The sequence below is a fragment of the Poecile atricapillus genome, chromosome 4, assembly GCF_030490865.1.
Source record: "Poecile atricapillus isolate bPoeAtr1 chromosome 4, bPoeAtr1.hap1, whole genome shotgun sequence".
NCBI lineage: Eukaryota > Metazoa > Chordata > Aves > Passeriformes > Paridae > Poecile > Poecile atricapillus.
In genome coordinates this window covers 47160701-47182555 of record NC_081252.1, presented here as the reverse complement: position 1 = coordinate 47182555, position 21855 = coordinate 47160701, and the positions used below count along the sequence as shown (strand labels likewise).

The window sequence follows — 21855 nt, the reverse complement described above, 5'->3', positions numbered from 1 at the left end:
GTCTGATTGCTTTCTGATTTAATCTTCCTTTTGGGTGTTCTCTCTGACCCTTCTCCAGTTAGCTTGGATGTCTGTGTGTTTCTTCACTCTTGCCCCCCAATACTTTATGTATCTAACTTTGAGAGAGGACACTTCTTCAGAGGGTGATTTATTCTTAGCTTTAAGACTGTTCCAAATACTCTTCAGCTCATCAAAGGTTCCAACACGATTGTGAGTTGGAGAAGACATTGTTTTGTCCAGGAAGGCGGCAGAGGCACTGAGAGAGAGACGGAGTTGAGGCAGGAAGAGCATGTTGGTTGTGTTGTATGAAATGGTGGTTGCAGTGTAAGATAGGAACATTGTCATGTGGGGTTCTAGTGAAGAAAAAAGGTGACTTGTAATCCTACAAAATGTGAGTGAAATTTTCAGGATGCAGTTAGTTAACATGTTTTGTAGAATACCTTTATTTTGTCCTTACATTACCAAAATTTCCTCATTTCAATCATATCTGATTTTCTTGTGAACATTTTGTTAACGGAGAGTGATTAATTGCAAAAGTGATTGGGATTTTTCATACAAGGTAAGCCCTTAAAAACCTTGTCTATTTGCATAGAAAGATGTATACATTTCTATAGAAACAGACCATATTCTTGGAAATATATTTAGTTGTATGACTACATAATAATTGAATTAGCCCAGTTTCTAAGGCTCTGCCAGAAAATAAACAGTAGTTGAAAATCCTATTCAGATTGACGACCAAATGCTAAAGTCGACCAAATCCTATAGATTGCATTTTCTTACATCCTAAGTTCTTGACGTATCAAATGTTTTCAGTTTGGCTTATCTGCCAGTTCTGTAGTTCACTTGCAGGTAAACTGTATTATGTGAATTTAAATAGATGTATTTATTAAATACATTAAATACCATATAGGAAATATGGGTAATTCTGAATCTGTACGTAAATAATTTAAATCTGGCATGTTACTTTGCTCCTGACAATTATTTTTTTCTTCTGTCTTTTGGTGATGCTTGGAATTCTGCTGGGGCTTTTTCAAGATGCATTTTAAAAATGGATCATCACTGCCCTTGGTGAGTGTACTATTGGTTTTCTTTTCTTATGTTCAGATTTGGTAAAATACACTTTTGTGGGGCCTGCCATGATGATGATGCTTCAGCATTCCTAGAGTTAGGAATGTGTGAGGTTACTGGTCTTGCAGAACTGTTGGAGTTATTTACTGTATGTCCTCTTTTCCTAGTTATGACATACAGAAAGAATTTGTTAATTTATCATTTTGCTTGGACCTTTGAGTTAGGTACCACTTTATTTTTTTACAAGTATGAATGAAGTAGTATTCTTTAGTCTACTTCAGATCAGTGAGAACTTCTTTTAAGAACTGCATCTTTTCTTCATAGAGATTGAGTATTAGTGTGCCTTAGTTGAAGTGTGAGGTGCATTGAAGTGTGAGGTGCTATATTAGGTTTAAAATGAAAGGGCAAGGCTGTGCCTGGTTCCTTTAACCGAAGCTCCCAGGACAGCTGAAGTGGGCTTGCTGGAAACACCAAGTTACCACTTCGAGTTTTATGGGTTCTTTGTTTTCTTTCGTTCTTTCTCCCCGCTGCCTCCCACCCTCCCTTGTTTTGCTGCCGTGTCAGCCCACACAGTGATTTTGTTCTCCTGTCTTTTCTTAGCAGCCCTTGGAACCAGTCGATAGACAGGATGTGTAATTAGTTTTATGTCAATTTGGCAGATGTATCTCACAGAAATTATTGAAGATAGTTGCTTAGTAAGGTCTGAGTTTAGAGGATTGAGTGGTACAAGGCAGTTCTTCACCATATAAAATGATCAGAAAAGTAGAATCCTCTGTGTTGGACAAACTGAATGGTAGATGGTTCTAAGCAGTTGTTTTGACACTTTTTTATATCGAATTCTAGTAAAGAGGAGGCTTTGTCCTGGAGCAGGGTGGGGTGGTGCTGGGCTCCGCCTGTTTCTCTTGGTCCTGACTACAGCATCTGCCATAATGTAATTTGATTTGAAGCATCTCGTCCTCTTTTGCTTCTACATGGTGGATACAATTGAAAGAAATAGTTATTTGTGTAGGGTAGAGTTTTTTTGCTGTAGGGATAATGAGCATATGAAAGTTAATCATGTTCAGTGTTAGTAGTGTGCTTCTTTAAAAAACCCACAAACAAGACCACAACAAAGCAAACAGGTAAAACTATTGAATGTGGAATAAATTTCTTAGAACAATAAAGACAGTTTCCTTTTTTCAGCTTTTTAATAGCTGCCTTGTTGAATGCTCTAAGAAAAACAGTTGCTAGGCTATTCCTGACAAAATAGCAGTGAAAAGTCTTGATATGACTAGTAATACTCAGTATTATAAACACTTCTTATGAGGTTTGTGGTCTCTTAGGGAGTTTTGTGTTTTTCTGTCTTAAGACATTTACATGAAAATGTTCTTCATGTTAGCTTCAATTTCAGAATAAAAATCCATTGTATCAAATAACAAATCGTAAACACTGCTTAGGTTTTGTATAAAGGGACAGTGAAGTGTTATTTCACTAGAGCAGAAACTTCTAGAAATATTCTGTTTTCCTCTCAGTAGTGTTTGCTTACTATACGTGTTTGCACTCTTTTTAATCTAACAACATAACCATACCCAGTTTGAGAGAGTATGCACACTGCTCATTGGTTTTAATCTAATAAACAATGAGTGCAAAAACTAAAATAAAATAGAGAAGGTAATTGAAAGATGTGTAATACTTCCTGGAGAGATGTTCCTTTTGCAGTAGAAAAAGAGGTATTGTGCATTTTTTCCTGATTTGAGCAGATGTGCACAGTTCCTTGCTCACCCTAAAGAAAATAACTGTGGAAGAGATAAAAAAATTTTGAAATACTGCAGATGTGCTGATCAAGCTTTATAGTTTCCTGTAAAGACCCATGTTTGAAGGTTCTTAGGAAAATATATATGATTATCTTGCCAACAAAAGTAAGGGTGCAATTCAATATAATGGATGGGTTTTAGCCTCTCTGAACATCACTAGGTTTTGCTTTGCTTTTCACGTTGTGATTTTTTGATGGGAGCAAGTTGGGTGGGAAGGAAAGGGGAAAGAACTCAGGTGAAGCTTAAGGAGGGAGAGCAGGGAAACAGCAATGAGAGCTAGCTCTAATTTAATATTCTGCCAGGAGAAGGATTTCTGGAGAGAGGAGGAGTAAAAATAACCTGTGGAAAGTAAGACGAAGCTTTTAGAAGGCAGAGGTAATGAGAGGTTGTCATGTCCTAGCCCCAAGTCAGCTGTCTTCTGCTCTCTGGGAGTCTTTGTTTTGGCTGTCACTCTTGTGCTAATGGGAGCGCTGTGGTAAACAGAAATATTTAATGCTAACTGCCACTAACTACTCTGAAATGTGTAAGTGATGCATTGGTGATTTCTAGTGCTGCTGCTATTCACTATGTACAAATGGAGCTGGAGGTGGGAACCAATGGCTTGAGGCATCACCAAAAATACTGTTTGTATATATCACTCTTAGTACTAACAAGGTGCATTTAGGAACACCTTAGGAATAACTCAAAACATCTCTGCTTTATCTTTTGAGTAATCCAAATAGTTAGCATTTCCTGGATTCTGTGATGCTTTTTGTTAACTGGGTTGCATCACCTTCAATGCCTTGGAAATTATTTCTTTGCCTGCCATTTTCAGTAAACTAACCCCTCAGACAGGAATAATACATATTCTTTTTGTACTTGAAAATGGAGCATTTAAAATGCTAGCTGTAATCCAAATTGTTATTCTGGACTGTTCTGACTGTATGAATGTTTTGCTGCAATAGCATACCGTTATTTAGCCATTTGCTGGTATATTTATCTGTTTTTCTTAGAAATGTTAGACTTCAAATCTAACCACTGTTCTTGAGGTTTAAGATTTGATACTGCATGCTCAAACAATACAATTACAAAACCTTGGTGTTTACTTTCTCTTCAATCTTTTGATGAACTGTTCTTTTCCAGTGACACCTCTGCAGTCTGGGGCCTTGTCAAAAGGGAGCATAATAATTTATGCAAGTTTATTTTGACATGTGTATCATGTTCCATTTGCCACGTGCAAAACAACAGAAGTAAATCTATCTTAGATTCAAAAAACTTCATCTTCGGGGAATAACATTTCACTTGATATTTCTTTTCTCACATCAAGCAGTGTCTTAAGTAAGAAAGCTCAAAAACAAGTAGCATGAAAGGAAAGTAGGATTATTGTAGAAAACTTGAACCAGAATTGCTTGCAGTTTATCATGGAGTTCCCTACTTGGACATATATTATGAAAAAACCCACTTCACTGTGGAGAATTTTATATTTTTTCGGTAAGAATAATGATGAGCTTACAAATATATCTTTTCTTAATTAGATCAATCTGTTGTGAGTACTTAGCTGTAGTTAATGTGAATGCTTAGCTATTGCTGCATGTTTAAATGACAGTGCAAAATTTATGTTTAACCAAGGTGTTATGTTTTGTCTAAACAAAATTTAAAACAAAATCTGACCCAACTTGCTACCCACCCTGAGAATGGGTAACAGTAATGTACAGTGAAAATTTCTTTGCTATTTTAAGATTTTGCCCTTACCTGATTAGCATGTCCTCTGCCTTTAACCATCACCATCTCCCTAAAGAAGGGAATAATTGTGGTGACTCGTCCTGCACTTCTGGAAGCTGAAGTTGAGCCTCACCACACATTCTTCTATTTTTTATTTTTTTTTTTGAAAATTATTTATCAATACACAAGTTTCTTTATGGATATAGTCTTCTCTTATTTGGCTGATGTTTCTGACAGCAGAATCAGGTTTTTTTAAACTCATATGAAGAGTTCTGTCAAGGTTAGTGCAAAGATAACTTTGATTAGCTTCTCAATGCAACCAAATAAAAGAGGAAGCAGTTTACCAATGAGGTGCCCGTGGGGAGCACTCCAATATTTTTTTCATTTGGTGAGTGTAATATCATTATTTGTTTAATAGAGCTCTAAAATTCATAATACTTAATATGTTTTCTCTAATGGGAAGCTACTAAAGGGTGCTAAATGCACCCTCATGATCATAGTGTATACTAGTTGCTCATTATCATGTATGAAAATCTTTACAAATGGGAGACAGGTGATCTTAAGGCCCATAAGTGAAAATGATAAAATGAAATTTATTTTAATATTTAGATATGTTTTAGATATTATTCTCTGTCATGTTGTCACTGATAGGGAATGTTTTCTATTCCAGAGTAGCATTTCTCTCATTACTTGATGTAAATATAAATATTTTTAGGAGTCTCCTATGAATGCTCATAGTTTGAGAATTTTACTAAGAAGTTTTTTAATATGGAAGTTTTAAGTATATAGTATGATTAATGAAGGAGGATCTGGATTAAATTAGACTGCTTTTATTCTCACAAAGTTCAGTCAAGTTTCAGTTCCTGGCATGTTACTCTCCCAGTTGACATGCAGTATATCTAGTGGTGTAACACCTGCAAACTAAAAAAAAAATAGCTACCTGCAATCACATTTACATCAGCTGTGATGAGAACAAACTTCATACCATAAGTAAAAATTTGATTTCAGTGAGCTGTTGAAAGAGGTGTTACCTGGTGAAGTTCTTTGGGCTTTTTTGTGGTGGTGGTGTTTTGATTTGGGTTACTATGCTAATTTGAGGATTGAAACTAAATCCATTCCAGTAGCTTAAGGCATCAGAGATCAGAAGTAAAAAATTGTTTACATGCTGGTATAAATTTTTTTAGAGTAAATAAGTTGAATTTAAATTGATTGGATGAAAGCAAGGAAAACTTTCATGACATTTTATTTTTACATGTTTTTTTGTTTGTTTTTATCAGGGTGAACAACTGTGTAGGATTCTCCAATTACAAATTTTTTCTTCTCTTCTTGGCTTACTCGCTACTGTATTGCCTTTTCATTGCTGCAACAGATTTGCAGTACTTTATCAAGTTTTGGACAGTAAGTACCTAGATCTACAAACTGTCTTTAAGTGTGTGAAGTTACTGCTGTGCAAGAAACCTCAGATTCTGTGGGGACCTAAAAAAATCTAAGGACAGACATTTTTACAGGGGCATGTATTGGTAGAACAAGGATAAATGGCTTTAAGCTGAAAGAGGGCAGATACTGATTAGGTATGAGGAAGGAATTCTTTACTGTGAGGGTGGTGAGGCACTGGAATAGGTTGCTCAGAGAAGTTACTGATTCCCATTCCTGGAAGTGTTCCAGGCCAGGTTGGATGGGGCTTGGAGCAGCCTGGTCTGGTTGAAGGTGCCCCTGTCCATGGTGGGGCGTTGGGAACTAGATGATTGTTAAGGTCCCTTCCAAGCCAAGGCATTCTGTGATTCCAAGGCATTACTTCATAAACTGGTATCTCCTAATGTCATGTACAAAAGTATAGCCTATATATATAATCATAGCCTTCATTTTTTACAAATTATTCTTCTCTAAAAGACACTTCAAAGTTCAGACCTAAATTTCAGGTTCTTGCTCTCAGTATTTCCAGTTTCCCAAAAAAGGGCCTATTTCTTTAACTTAGATGCTGTCACCAACCTAATTGCATGGCTGTCTGTACATAGAAAGTGTATAATCCATTTATTGATATTCTTGCTGTGTGGTGTATTTGTCTGTGTGCTGAATTTGATTTGGCTGAATAGAGGATGATTAATAATCAAATGAAACAGCTATTTCCCCAATTCTAATGGCATTTTTTTTTTAATTTTTAGAATGGCCTTCCTGATACTCAAGCCAAGTTCCACATCATGTTTTTATTCTTTGCTGCAGCTATGTTTTCTGTCAGTTTGTCTTCTCTCTTTGGGTATCACTGTTGGCTTGTCAGCAAGAATAAATCTACATTAGGTAAGTGGATTTAATGCTTAGTGTTCGACAGCAAAAAATAGATAATAAATGTATCTTATATGCATGGGGGTAGTGGAGGAAGTGGGTAATTCTACACAGGTTCCTTGGATCTTGGTTAGAATACTCCTGAGTTCTTCTGATCTCTGGAAATTTTGACTCTTTCTCTCTTGCCCCAAAGGGCCAAGTCATTAATAAACTTAACGTTCTTCCTCTTGCTGCTTTCCACCCACAGTTTGTTAATAGAAACTGAATAAACTAAAAAAATTAAAATAAAATTAAGATAAATTTCTAATAAATGTTAGATGGACTACTACATGCTTATACATGTAATGCTTGAATGCACACGTGTCTGATCACAAAACTTAATACATAAATAAAGACTAGAATACTGAAGTGCCTGTTCTCTACTGCATGCTGGACTAATAATGCCAATTTGCAATATAGTCATTAAAATTTCTAAATCTCTAAGCACTTTCCTGTTGACGTAAACCAATTTAAATTAGGCCACTGAATTAACCTGTTTTTCCCAGTTCTCTTAGGATTTGTTTATGATGATTTTGGTGATTAATGGAAAACTTTGAAAATAGGTATCTGTATCACTGGAAGAAAGCTTGTTTACTTCAAGATTTCCTCTAGGATTTTTGAGTTTCTTCATTTTTCTAACAAATCATTGACTTTGAACAATTTTTTACTGGTATTAATTTCTGTCTAGGTGTAAGTAGAGAAAAGTTTTATTAAAGATGCTAATTTGAACAGAATAAATTAACCTTCTGTTTATAAACTGATCTTAAAATTTTAATGCAATAGCTTTGTTCAGAGGTAGTCATAATACATTACACTTCTAATTCAACATTTAGTGTTTTCAAAACAAATGGAATCCCATACTGGTATAACATGTTTCCTGCATACTTAAGTTACTCAAAAAGATCCGGGTGTCTCTTCCCATTTTACTTTAGGAGATTGCTCAATATGTGAAGCCCTAAAAACTCAGTAATTTGGTAATGAAGCCATGATAGCTTTAAGTGTGACTGTGCTTAAATCATCCTGGGAGCTGTTTTCCTTTCCTAATAGGGGTATTTAAAAGGGTGCCCCCATTTTCCCTTCCCCGTTCTTTAAAACCCATTGTAAATGAATGCACACTGCACGTGGAAGGTCATTTCCAGCAGTTCATAGCTAAGGTCTGACTGCAGAAGGACAGTCTCAGCATGGTTCTGACATGCTTTGTGGGGCCTGTACTGTCAGGCCATCAGAGCTTGCCTGTTATGTACAGCCAATTAATGGAATTAAATGGCTATCAGTTGCTTGGTGGAAGGTGAATAAAATTTCTGCCTCAGGCACTTTGCAACACTTGAAGCTATATTTAGCCCTCTTCTCCAGAAATTTAGGTTGGATGGCCAGGGGGAATAATCTGGGTCTATGAGCAAAAATGTTTCTTAATGCAGTGGTAAAAACACACAGTATTTTCATACCCCAGTGTGTGAAAGTCTTACTACTAAAGTTAACCTTTTCTTCTTTTTACATTACTTTTTCTATCATAAACCCTTTGTTTAGGTTTTTCTTTCTTGAACACTATCTGTGGTATAGTCGCATGCTGAAATTTTCATATAAACATATCATGCTTTTTTAAAGACTTGAGTTCCTCACTATTCCCTGCCTTGATGAGGGAGGAGTGTGAGGGTGACTTTCACCTTTCCTCAGCCATTGGACTTGCTCCACACGCACAGTGCCTGTGTAGCACTGACTTTGGCTTCCAAGAGTGTGCTCGTTCTCAGGTTCCCAGTCATTTGGGCACTGGCATTTCTCAGCCTTTCCTCTTGGGTGGTGGTACCCACAGTGCAATTGCCTAAGTACTGGTGGGAGACTTAAATGTGCTAACCTGCAAAGAGGTCTAATTAATCTTTTTATTTTAAGAGGTATTCAGAGCTCCCATATTTCGTCACAGAACAGATAAGAATGGCTTTAGCCTGGGCTTCAGCAAAAACCTAAGGCAGGTGTTTGGTGATGAGAAGAAATACTGGTTGCTGCCTGTGTTTTCAAGGTATGCTGTTCCTAATGCTTCATTTGTTTAAGCTGTTAAATAACCAGGATCCTGAGAGTTTGGGGGATGGTTAGTTTTTTGAAATAAGATATAGTAATACTTGAATAAAAAAAGTTCTAAGAAGTTGAGAGGTTTTTTTTATGTATGACACTAATTCTGACTTTTTCAGTTTAGGGGATGGTTGCTCCTTTCCAACTTGCCTTGTTAATCAGGATCCTGAGCAAGCTTCCACGCCTGGTGGACTTAATTCAACATCCAAAAAGTAATCTGCTTTTTGTTACCCATTTCAAATAGTTGATTTTTTTTTTCCTGCACACACATAAACAGAACAACGTATAGCATACTTAAATGTGGCAAGCAAATGAAGAGTATTCTTTTAATAAATCCAAGTCAAATTTTAACAGTTAAGCTGTAAATCAGGTAATACTCAGATTTATATTTAAATTTATGGAAATGAGGGGGGATGGGTTTTTTTCCCCCTTGGTGCTTTGTCTCGGTTCAGTGGCATCCCAGGACCTGAATTTTTCACACCTGCCTAACAATCACTACCAGCAGTATTCTTTGTGCATACATATGAGATGGTTAGTCATTCTGCCTGTGATACAAATCAGACTTGCATGGCTTTTGAGGGACACCTGCTTTTTCTTGTCTGGTGAAAGCTGCTTCATATAAGGGAATTATCCCTAATGGCACTTGGGCCAGAGGGCAGGAAGCTGAATATTAAGTGTTGTTTCTGCTGATAATAGAACATGTTTTATTAATTCTCATCCTTAATGGACGTGACATCTTTAAAGTGTGAAAAGTATGCACAGTCTCCTTTAAATAAATTCATATTGCATCTTTTTTGAAACATTTATGTAATGAAAATGTGATCAGTGTAGGGAATATGTGGCTAAGAAATGATAATGGAATCATACTGACAATCTTTTATTCATAGAAGAAATATATGACATTTCAGCTAGCTGTTTACTGACGTTTTATCTTATCCCAGCATTCTGTAGCTTACATTAGGAAAGAGATTTTGGAGATGTTCTCTCCACTATTTATCATGTTAAGTTTGTTGTAGTGAAGAGGAATATAGGTAAGAGTGCATTTGGGGCTGAAGTACATGTATTATTATAAAATAGCTGTCCAAGTAAAAATCCCTGTGCTTTTTAGATTGTGCTTGCACTTGTGACAACTACAGTGTAATGTATGTAATGATAAAAAGTAGTGATTCATCAGACAAGAAGCAAGGTGAGGTAAGGAAAATACTGTGTATGACAAGCTGTTTGTAATGTGTGGTAAGATGATGAAAAATTACTGCAGTTCACTAATGTTCTTTTTATCGGCACTACAGTGAGAACCATCTGTTTCCTGCAAAGCCGTTGCGTGATTCCCAGAGCCACCTACTTACAGATACACCATCTTGGTCAGAAACTGCTGCAAAGGCTGAAAAGGGCAAAGTTGGTAAGGAGGCTGCAATGATTTGTGCTGTGTAAACTAGTTTTGGAGAATATAGTGTAACAATGACCACAGTCACATGGCTTGTATTCATGAACCAAAATTCAGGACAGTTTTTTTAAATACATGCTTGCAGGGAGTTCTGTGTGTCAAGCTGCAGTTAAACCTGGCCAAGGGATATCAGAACACTGATACTAGTAGGTGCTAATTATTTTTTAAGCTAGGCCTGATAGCACCTTTAGAAGCAAATTGCTTATAAAGAGGTGACACCTATTTGTAGCTAGTGAAAAGCTATGTGATAGACATGGGACGGGACTAGACTTGGTATTAGAGTAATGACATTAAAATGGTTGTTAATTCAAGGTTGTATTATTTGCTGAAATAGACATGAAACCTTTTCCTGTGGGAATACTATTTTTTTGTCTTTTAAGGTATGAGTAATCCTGCGTTAACCATGGAAAATGAAACCTAATTTCCCTTAAAAGAAACATCTGAATGTGCAAGGAAAGGTATGTTAATATTCTCTGTATTTAATATTTTATTCGATGATCCTTACCATTTGAAGAATGCACAAAAGAAAATTACTAGAACACTTCGTATCTATTTTCTTCAATTAATTCTTTTACTATGTGTATTAGCACGTGAATTCATAGTTTTAAATTAAACCTATTTCTTGATGAGTCATGTTTGCAAGTTAGTTTAATCTTTATACTCATTGGTGTTTAGGTAATTGACTTATTATTATTATTATTATTATTATTATTATTATTATTATTATTATTATTATTATTATTATTATTATTATTATTATTATTGTTATTCCCTTTCTTTAGAAATATACTGAAATTGTGAGTATTCAAGCTGTTCAGCCAATATTTGTAACACTAAGTTTGAAAATTAGGCTGATTCTTAACACTGAATAGAAAGATCATAGCTTTGTCTCCTAAAACAGGTAACAGTATATGAAATGATGAAGCATAAAAGGGTTTAGTCTAATATATAAGCTATTAGTGTCTTGCTCTGGTCAGATACTGAGATGCATCCTATTTAATAGCAAAAACATGCTGTCTACTGAAGACAAAAGATGTCCATGTGACTTCCTCAGCATTTAATCACCTGTTGTCAAAAACTGCTGAGATTTTCTTGATTTCTTGCATTGATATCTTGCAACACAGACTTCTCAGAAAGCAGGTTTGAGAAGCAGCTAGTAAATTCTGTTAGGTGCCTAACAGGAGTTGACCTTTACCTGGGTTGTGGAGAATGAGCACAATCATCATATTAACTCTAGTACTTGAATATAGCTAACTCCACCAAAACTTACAGAATTATATTATTTTGTATTTAAAATTGTATAAAAAATTTGACTCCAACCCTAAGAATTTCTGCACACCAAATGATTGGTATGGAGGAGCTGTTCCAGCAAAGTCATTTCTTCTCTGCTGCTGGAAGCACCTTTTCCGTCATCCTGAAAATGTGTCTCAAGTCAATGTCCTTCATTTATGTGTGATACGATTCTTGGACATGTGTCATGGCTGTGAGGTTGCTCGTGGTCCCTCATGGAAGAAATGAAAGGCATGAAAAGTCATCAGGGAACTGCAGTGATTGTTTCTATGCCCATTGGGAATGGTTTTGCACTGCCAAGGCAGATTTTAAAACTAGTAGGTGTGCAGATACCAGCAGATGGGCCCATAGCTTGTACCAAAAAGTCCCCTAAAGTTCAGTTTGGTTCACAAGAGAAATTTAAAAACCTCTTGGCCCTTACATTCTGGTTTTGTGTTCAGTGATGAAGACACAGTTCCAGATATAGGTACATCTGCAAACTTGATGATGATGTGAAGTGTTAGAGGTGTTGAAAATGTGGGTGTCAGATGAACAGAGTTAAAGAGCTGAGCGAAGGAAACTCAGACAGTGTCTGCAATTTTCACTGCTCTGTGTATGATATTTTAATAGAATATACATTCTATTAAAATATCATACACAATATCATTCAAACCCTTTGTTCAAAATGTAAAATATTGCATTTCTGCACTGTTTAATCCATCAGTTCTTTCAACAAAACAACAGCTTCTGGAAAAGACTGAATTACTTACCTTCAGTTAGTGTAATGTCTTACGTATCATCCCTAATTAAGAGTAAAATACTGGAGACAGACTTCAAAGAAACAGATTCTTGGGTTGTTACAGAAATACCATTAACTGCAAATAGTTTTATCAGGTTGGAGTTCTACTTTCTGAAGTTCTAACACTTTATTTACTTAAGTAATAGCTTTTAAACTTTAATATTTCTTTGAAGAGTGTGTGTACATTTTATTGGAACTTTTGTCAGTCAGATTACTCTGAATATCAAATGTGGTCTGTGACTGTTCTAAAGATGTTAAAAGTGGGTGGGTTTTCCCATCAGTTTAGCTTGATAAACATCTTGTGCTCCTGTTAAATTCTTTTCTTCTTTTAATCCAGTCTGAGAAAGAGTTGTGTTTGCAGTCTGATTATTTCATTCTGTGGGGTTTGGGGGCTTTGTTTGGAGTTGTTTTTTCTTTTTGGAAGCATCTGTTTTGAAATGTGGTGTTTTAAGGAGGGACTACTTTCAGAGGAGGTTATGTTCCAAAGAGTAAGTCTAAAGTCACATTAAGGGGCTCCTGGAAGTTGGTTTTGCCTCACTTGGATTCATGCACTTTCAGAAGGGTAGTAAGGCCTGGCAATTCTCTGGCATGAGCATAAGCACCAGATTGGATGTACCCTTAGCTCTGAGATATTTCTGTGTGGCAGTTAAAACTTTCTGGAGAAGTAACAAAAAAGATAGATTACCGTCTACATATGTGTGACAAACAGTTGCTGGAATAAGAACCATTACATAAAAACTTCTTTTAGCTACTTTGCATTTAACTTCATTGCATTATTGTCAATATATGAGTTATATTTCTTCTTAGGAATTGAATAAAATACTTCTAATAGAGCTGCTGAAGTCACCACAACAAAAACAAGCAATTTCATCTCAGATATGAAAAATACAGTCTGCAGCCCCTGCCAATGTGTTAGAATTAGAATTTCTGTCCCACCAAAGGATCTGTTCAACATCCTATATCCTATAATCCTTCATATTTCAGCAGAGGACTAATTACCAAAAGTGCCAGATGTAGTTTACACTAATGTAATAGAGAATTGTTTTTTAATTATGTTGGTATCTGAAAGTACTGTAAAAATAGCTCTTGCCATTTTATAAGCTGGTGGCCTGCTTGCTGTGTAGTCAGTACTTATCACTGTCATTCTGAAGTGGATTGATAGCATATCTGTGAACAGTCTTACTGGGTTCCTCTTCAGGGTGGGATTTTCACTCTGCTCTTAGTCACTTTTCCCTTCAAGTTCATGAGACTCGTTACAATATTTTTTAAGTGTTCTTTGATTCTAATAATGTGTTTTGTGATTAATATTCTGTTCCAGTTCAAGAACAAGCTGTTGTTGGAAGGAAGATGCATTCTTCCAAGTATCAGCCCTGTTGGCCAGCTGCTCCTGTCTGCTCCTCTATGGATGTGCTCAGAAAACAAACTGACAGATGATTAGCTGTCTCCATGTCACTGCTTGAAACACGAAACTAAACACACTACTTCTGAACCATATAAAGGATGTTTCAACTTAAAATTACTGGGTTTGAATGGTGAAGGATGACTGAGTACTAGAAAGTGGATAAAAAGAAGAGTCTGCGTTTACAATTGTAAAAATTCAATGGCTGGTTTTACTTTGATATTCAGCACAAGAAAAATGTGACCCCCTTACTATCAGTTCGTGTTCTTGGCTTGGTTTTGAAAATCTATCTTTTAATTCAAATTGTAAGTAGTTGACTTTAAAATCAAATTTTTGCACTACTGGCTTTATGAGGGGAGAACAGCCAGTGTTGATTAGGAACAGTTTAATTGCTTGGTGGACTGTATTTTCTTTTGAGCCCTTGATAAGCAATTTTTGAAGATAAGACCTAAGTGTCTTGACTATTTTTGGAACATTTTTTGGAAAACATTATTGTAAAAGCTCTGCTTTCCCTCAGATCTGCACTACCAATAATTTGAAAAGTTGTTGAGAAGGAAAAAAATCCTTTGGTTAATTGAATGCTAGAGTGGGCCACTCCTCGGTGATGCGATAAAAAGCCTGTGTTCAGACGGGTAATATGTAAATGAAATTGGCCAGCTGGGGATTTTGATGGAAGTGTCACAGAATAGCCCTATGAAATGGGATTTTATTTTCCCATTTAGAGCTCTTACCCCTTTGGGAAGCAAATGTTGGCCCTGAACTTAGATCCAAAAGGTATTTTACCGACCTGTTAGTTACCGAGGGCCATTGTCTTTCAAGCTCCTAATTTTCTATTAATCAGTATTTGTCTCAGATTTCTTTCTTCACTTTTTCTTCAAGACACTGCCTTTCTTACTGAATAACTTACTGAATACCATGTACAGTCAAGGAGACTGTTATAACTTGTGATATTTGCATTTACAGGAAAATGGACTTTTGATTGCAATACCAAAAAGCCAAGCTGCTGCACATAGGAAATCCCATTCAATTAAGTTAGGAGCTAGCAGCTTTCTTAGGATCAGAGTTTACTGACCAGAATAAAAGAGGCATTTTTGGCTTTCAAAGTCAAGGGAGTTTTAGCAACAAAAATCTAATTGTCTTGTGCCTTTTGTATACACTATATTTATGGTATCAGTGTTTACATTTAAACGCAAATTTTTATTCTGAAAACAACTTTAGGAGGAATTTAGTTATGCTTTCTAGGGGGCTAGATAAAAAGAGGACTCTAAAAAGAAAGGTGAAAATCTCTCAGACTATGCTGAGTTCAGTTGAAAGAGGAAAGTGCTTTTATTATCAAACCCGAGTTATTTAGTAGGTTGGTTCACAGTATAAAGATGCTAGTCATTTGTTTATGGAACTGGCAGCAGGACTAAGTGATATAATTCTGAAAGCAAAAGATACTATCATTAACTCTTCTACCAGCAGGTAACTTCAAAATTTGTCTTTCTTGGGTTTGCAACTTAAGTGATAGCTGGTGTAGCAAAATGTGGCTTTTTTTTTTTTTTTCTCTAGTGAGGGAAAATATATTTATTTTACTTTTTTTTTTAAATCTAAAAATTTTACCAGCCTGAAAACATCTGTTTATTGCCAGAAGTGCCAGAGTGTGGATCCCTTGATGTAGAACACCTTTTCTAAACTAGCATGAAGGTAGCATACAGTTTACATGATGTCTGCAGAGATCTAGTAACCAAAAGATTATTTGCAGCTCTTTATTCAGTGTTGTTCTGTCAGCTTACCTCATATTCATGTTTGTTTAAAGGCAAACTTGTCAAGGGATAAGGGGGAGAGGGAAAATATATTTTTTAACACTTCAGGTTCTCAATCTTGTAGAGTCTTGTTTTTTATGCAGTTAGGTGAACACAGGGTGGATTTTCATGGGGCATGCATTTAAAAATACTAAGTAGAAAGTTGAAATTCAGCTTCAGTGTATCTTGCGACATATTTTTATGTAAAGACATACATAAAAACATAAAAAGAATTCTTCCCCAGCAAAACACATCATGGAAATGGATCTCTCTAATACAGATGTCAGTCTCTCTGTGTCCAGGGCTCTGAGATCTCTCAGTAAGGCTGAGGATCATTGTAGAGAAAGGACAGGGATAAGGGATCAAGAAATGCCTGGCTTCTCCATGTCTCAGAAGTCATACTCAGAAAGCACAATAGCCCTAAATAATCTGCAGTTTTGTTGCAGTCAGAGGCTGTCCCCCTCAGAGAAAACTGGTGGAGGCATGGGAAACAGACACTGATGAAGGGAGGAGAAAGAAAGGATGGTAGTTCAGAAGTAAACACTGAGTAGATCTAAGCCAGAGGGCTGTAGCTACATCTGCTCTCTGGATGGGCATGAGCTGTATCTCCATGCATAGCACTGTCAGCTGGCTTTGAGGGTTCCTGGCAGTCCTCACTGTGTAGAGTATGGACAAAATTGAGCTAATCATGCTCCAAAGTATAATTTCTGATGATGTGACTGTACTCTCGGCTTTAAACTCTAATACTTTCTATAACAAAGCAAAAATTCTCTTCTTGACATACTGACCATTGTCAGTGTTACAATGCAGGCAGGAGAATTCGTGAAGAAGTCAGGGTAGCAAGGATGCAATGTTGTTCATCTGCCTACACTGATTCTCCTGTCCTTTATATTCTTGCTAGGCACTTTACTACAGCCTTTTGTGTAATTTCTGTATTTTTTTTAAGGAGTGCTTTTTACCTACTGTACAGTTACTAATCTACTTTTTTGCTAAAAAGAAAATAATATCCCTGATATTTGTCTAGAGGTGTGACTGCATTTCAAACTTTAGTGGAAACTGAATGAGTTCTGCAGACTCCTCAGATGGGCCCAAGTCCCAGTGACAACAGAATTAAATTTATTTTGTATATATGTAAACAGTCATATGAACCATAGCTCCCTACATGTGTAAAAAATTTCTTTTATTTGTAGGTTAGAACAAACCCAAAATGTCTGCACCAGAAGTAGTCCACACATACTCTACTGGTGAGGGAGTACTCAAAGTCTTGACAGAGAACTATTTTTGTTATGAAAATGGAACACAATCTTTGTGAGCAGTTAAGATACAGCTGCTGTTATGCACTTTAGTTCTTTAAATGGAGAAGAAAAACACTGTCCAGTTTAGGTTACAGACTGAAAGTTCTTTAGTAGACTGTGGCTGGGCAGATAATCAGGTAATGAAACACAAACTCACAGAGCTTGGAAGGGAACACCACTGGGGTTATCTGGTCCCTGCTCAAGCAGGATCATCCTAGAGCATATTGCACAGTATGAAATACAGATGGTTCTTGAGTATCTCTTGTGAGGGACACTACAGAAAGGAAACAACTTTGTCTCAGTGTGTGCAGTGCTGGAGCTGGTTTTCATTATTACTTTGGACTGAGAGTTCTTCCCCTGGTTCGGTTGACTGGTGTGTGGAGGGGTGTGGGGAAATATATTTCTACATAAATTTAGTGTATAACTTTACCACTTGTTAATGTATTGCTCACATAAATAAATGCTTCATGTTCAGCATGCCATGTACGTAGCAGTCATTGATACACTACCAGCAGTTTTAGTGATGGTGTATCTGAACAGATCATCTCTGCTAGGGCTTCACTAACAACCTAGTTGCTATGAATGTCCCCCCTCACCCCTTCATCAAGAGTTTTGGACTTTTTTAGGTGTATTTCCCTTCTCCAAGGTTCACCTCACAATGCACTGACACTGAAAGAGGTTGAAAAGGAACTAGTTCTTCTATTATCTTTCATGGGTGAAACACTCCATGCCTTTATGCTGGCAGACAGAGCTTTGAGTACTCCTTTGAGTACTGTTGATGGTCAAAAACGTGAAATTTTGTCCCCCCCCCCCCCCAAAAAAAGGGGGGTGGAGGCGGTTTGTCTTAAACCCCTTATACCATAGAAGTGAGAATGTACAAGAAAGCTACTAACCAGGACTGTCACCCACAGCAGCTTTGCTTCATGAAGGTTCTCTGCTCCCTGCCAGGCCAGATTCTTCAGAGCTGCCTGACTTTCCCCTTTCCTAAGTCTTCCTTAGGAAAGTGCTGGATCCACCTCCTGTGCAGAGAGGAGTGAGACTGTTGGCTTAGGGACTTCTGAAACTGCAGGAACAGTTACGTAAAGGTGAAAGCAGCTTTTATTTCTTCCACTTCAGACATAACCTGCAGTATATGGTCCAAGCTCATCCTGTTTTTAAAATCCTTCCAAAAATATTGGTATTGAACCATACACAAACATTCTCATCCAAAACAAGATTTAAAAAAAGTATGTGCTGCTATGCAGTGGGGGTGGTGGGATGTCTCTATTGCTACTTCACTTCCATCTATCACCTGCTTGTCAGTGACCCCGCAGTAGGATAGGAAAAGCAGCAGCCTTATGGGATTAAACTTTCAGCAAGTGACATCTGACATAACCTAAGGAAAGCCTTGCTGTGTTCCCTCAGCAATTTTTCAATTGTTCCTTCTTTTAATTTTTTATCATCTTTCTTTCTGTCTTCTCCATTTCTTCCCTAGAAGTCCAGATTAGAAGAGTTTCATGTGAAATGTACAATCACCACTTACATTCTCTTTATTTTTCTCCCTCCCAAAGTTGATTCTATATAGGTAATTCCTTCATTTCTCCAAGTTGTCGCTCATCACTGAAATACAGTAACTCAGTCATCCTGAAATCCAGTATTTGAGGCATTGATCACATCCTTCATCCTAGATCAGTGTAATCTCAAGCAGATGGTCCCAATAGCTTGACTGCAGCAGTTGGAAGAGTGTGCTGTGAGCCTTCTCCCCTTTCTCCCCCTCTGCATGCTCAGTTTAACTGATTGGCATAACTGGAACAGACCCAACACTGCCTGACAGTCATCAGTTTATGAAGTCACTTTCCTTTTTTTTTTTTAATCTGAAAATAGAACAATTCTTAGTTCACTTAAGAAAGAGTTCCTGTTATAAAGGCAAAAATAGACAACACACATACTGTTAGAGCCTGAACAACAGGAACTTGTTTCCAGTTATTTTCTCCATCATATCAAGGGATGTAACTGGCCGGTATTTCAAATAGATACAATAGTAAAAAATCAACAGCTTCATATAAAACACTATCACTGATACTACAGCTCTTCCCCAGAGCATGCAGAGGAACGAGAATGAAGGAAAGGGGGAGCTTGCCCAGCTCAGCTGTTACGTGATGAGAAGTAAAGAAAGGCAATGCAACCCCAGCTCTGCTTCACTGTCCTACAAAAAGTAAAACACATTTTCTGTAATGCAGCTTAAAAAGTTCATCTGCTGCCAACTTCTACCTGATACACAGAGAAGGGAAAAGGCTTCCCTTCCCCTTTCTCCAGTTCTCCCTCACATTATCCAACACAGTTAACTGAGGCAAGTGTCTTGGGAGCATGGGAAAGAGCACTCTTGGGCAAGACAATTCTACTGCAACAGAGGCAGGAAATAATACCTCATCTGTGCTGGCAGAAGAAGTACAACACCAGTCTCTTCACAGTTGGCATGAATGGGCTGATTTATTCCCAACCCAAGACTGCTAAAATAATGCAGGAGAATCATCTTCATTTCACTACCTGTGTGAGGGTAGTGCAAGAGGGAACACCAAGTAAGCACCCTCATGGAAGAGGAAAATAAAACAAACTCCCATGAACCAATTAAGGTGCACTAAACATCAGATATACCAGGAGAATAACCTCATGGTATGAATAGAAAAGTACACAGAGATAACTGATTTTACTGTGTAAAAATTGGGATTTATTTTTTGTGAGATTTTGTTCAAACTCAATTTTAAGTAGTTAGACAAATACCCACCATTCTGCTGGAGGCTTTTGGCTTTTTTTTGCCATCGCTGACATGGTGTAATATAAAATTCTTGAGAAGTCAGTTTTGTTTAAAATTCCACTTAATTACTTTACAGGTTAATAAACTGCAATAAACCCACACCACCCTAAATCCATTGACATGAGAATATTAAGCTTCCAGAGAAGTTCTAAAAACAGCTTCGGTATAGAAGTGTTTTCTTTCAATGCACATTGGTTTAAGTGAGTTACTAGTTAATTCAAGGTTGAAAAACCAATTGGGAGTTTAAAACAGAACTTTATGTCCAGTTTGTTTTTACATTCCTAATGATCTTCCTCCATCAAGGATAAGTCTTCCTTATTCCAGACTTTGCTAGGCATCTCAGAGACCTGGGATGCCTAAAGGCAGGTCCTAAGAGTAAAAACCAAAGCAAAGAAGACATTGAGTAGCTTGGCCTTTTACGTGTCCTTTGTAAGTTAGTCTCCTGCCCCCATTCGGCAGTAGTGTCATATTGCTCCTGCTGTCCCTGTACAAGCTTTTCTTGTCCCTCACCAGAATCAACTTCAGATAGACTTTGCTTGTCCTAAACCAGCCCCTTCATCCACACTTCTGACAATGTCTCATGTCCTGCTTCCACCTTTCTGTGTTTCGACTTGAATCAGAAGCACCTTGTTCATGAATGCAGGCTTCCTGCTACTTTTCTTGGATTTTCAGAGTAAGGGAATGGACCATTCTTAAGTGTGGAGTAACCAGTCAGATAAGGTAAGAGAAATTTATTGATGTCAGAGTTGATAGGTCATCAACAAATTCATGGGGGAAAAAGCCTTAAATACTCTGAATGTGTTCCAGACCTATTTTCCTCCATCTCAAGGATGCTTCTTGCCTAGTTTCAATGAGGAAAGGAACTAAATGCTTAAAATAAAAATTATATATATTAAAAAAATAGTGACAGAGAACATAAGGTTCCTGGAACACTCATCTGACTCGAGAAGCCAAAAATACAAGTGGATTAAAAATAGAAAGATCAAATATAACAGGTCTTGATACTGCAATTCTTCTGACAAACCTACTCAACAACAGTGTATTTTAAATGGATTGGGAAAAGCAGAGGCCTAGAAAGAGAATTTTTCTCTCTGAACAAAAAGGTGCATGTCTAGACATCTGGAACTGTGCCTGCACATTAATTTTTGCAAAAGCAATTAAAGCTGGCCACTTTGGAAACACATTTCAGGCTCTGAAGTTTACACATAATGGTCCTACACAAAAGAAATTACTTTTTTCATAATCTCTACAATTCACAATTTAAATCACTCCTTAATGGAAACTAAATCTAATTTTTCCAAGGAAATGAATGATGCACAGATGTCTCCCCAGCTGCAATCAACTCTCAACAGATCACAGTGATCAGACCAAGAATAAAGCATAATCTGTTTCATGCTGACCAGTGGCTTTTGAAAATGCTTTTGTTACTGGCAGAAAACTCAAGATTAGAATTCTTTGAAGTGAAATACTGGTCGGTCTGTCCCTCTCCAGAATAAGGGGGGTGGAACTAGATTATCTTTAAGGTTCTTTTCAACCCAAACCATTCTATGATGGGAAGCAAAGCAAAGCACAGCACAGCAGAGCATATGGAATGCTCAGCAGTCACTTCAAAAGCACATCCCCATCGGCACTAGAACTTTCACTGTAGGCACACATTCAGAAGGCTCTAAAACCTTCCTTTGATCCTCGATTAAAAACCTACTTCAAAACAAAAACCCATTAAAGTCCTTCAAAGAGTCATTCTGCTCAAGTTAACCAGATAGCTGTATCCATATGCTTTAGGCAAAGCTGCTACTTTAAAGCAAATGCATCAAACTTCAGGAGTTCTTCATTCCATGTCTACGCAAACTTTCCCTGGAGGCCACAGTAACAATTCATGCTGCTTTCACCATCGCTATCTTAAAGCCAAAGACAACTTAAGTCACCATCATCTAATGCATAATGGTATAAAAGTACTAATGGGATTAGGATGCCTTAGAAGTAAATTGCAATCACCCCTCTTCCAACTCAGGACAGTAAGAATTAAATGACTGGAAACCCATGAACATAATTCTGCTCTCAATGTGAAATCAGTCAGGGAGTAGTGAGTTAGATGCCTCCAAATCAGCATGTAGAAAAGAACTATC

At 37.1% G+C, this 21855-nt stretch overlaps 1 protein-coding gene across 1 annotated transcript in view; it reads left to right on the top strand.

Annotated features, from left to right (window-relative positions):
* Positions 1–21799, top strand: part of ZDHHC2 (zinc finger DHHC-type palmitoyltransferase 2) — a 40753-nt gene extending 18954 nt beyond the window's left edge. The window contains exons 6-13 of the mRNA XM_058837636.1: positions 1036–1068; positions 5840–5960; positions 6725–6857; positions 8769–8895; positions 9065–9157; positions 10235–10344; positions 10770–10847; positions 13776–21799. Coding sequence (XP_058693619.1) covers positions 1036–1068; positions 5840–5960; positions 6725–6857; positions 8769–8895; positions 9065–9157; positions 10235–10344; positions 10770–10810 — 658 coding nt within the window. The 3' untranslated portion in view covers positions 10811–10847; positions 13776–21799. The remainder of the gene's footprint in view (positions 1–1035; positions 1069–5839; positions 5961–6724; positions 6858–8768; positions 8896–9064; positions 9158–10234; positions 10345–10769; positions 10848–13775) is intronic.
* Positions 21800–21855: the final 56 nt, after the last annotated feature.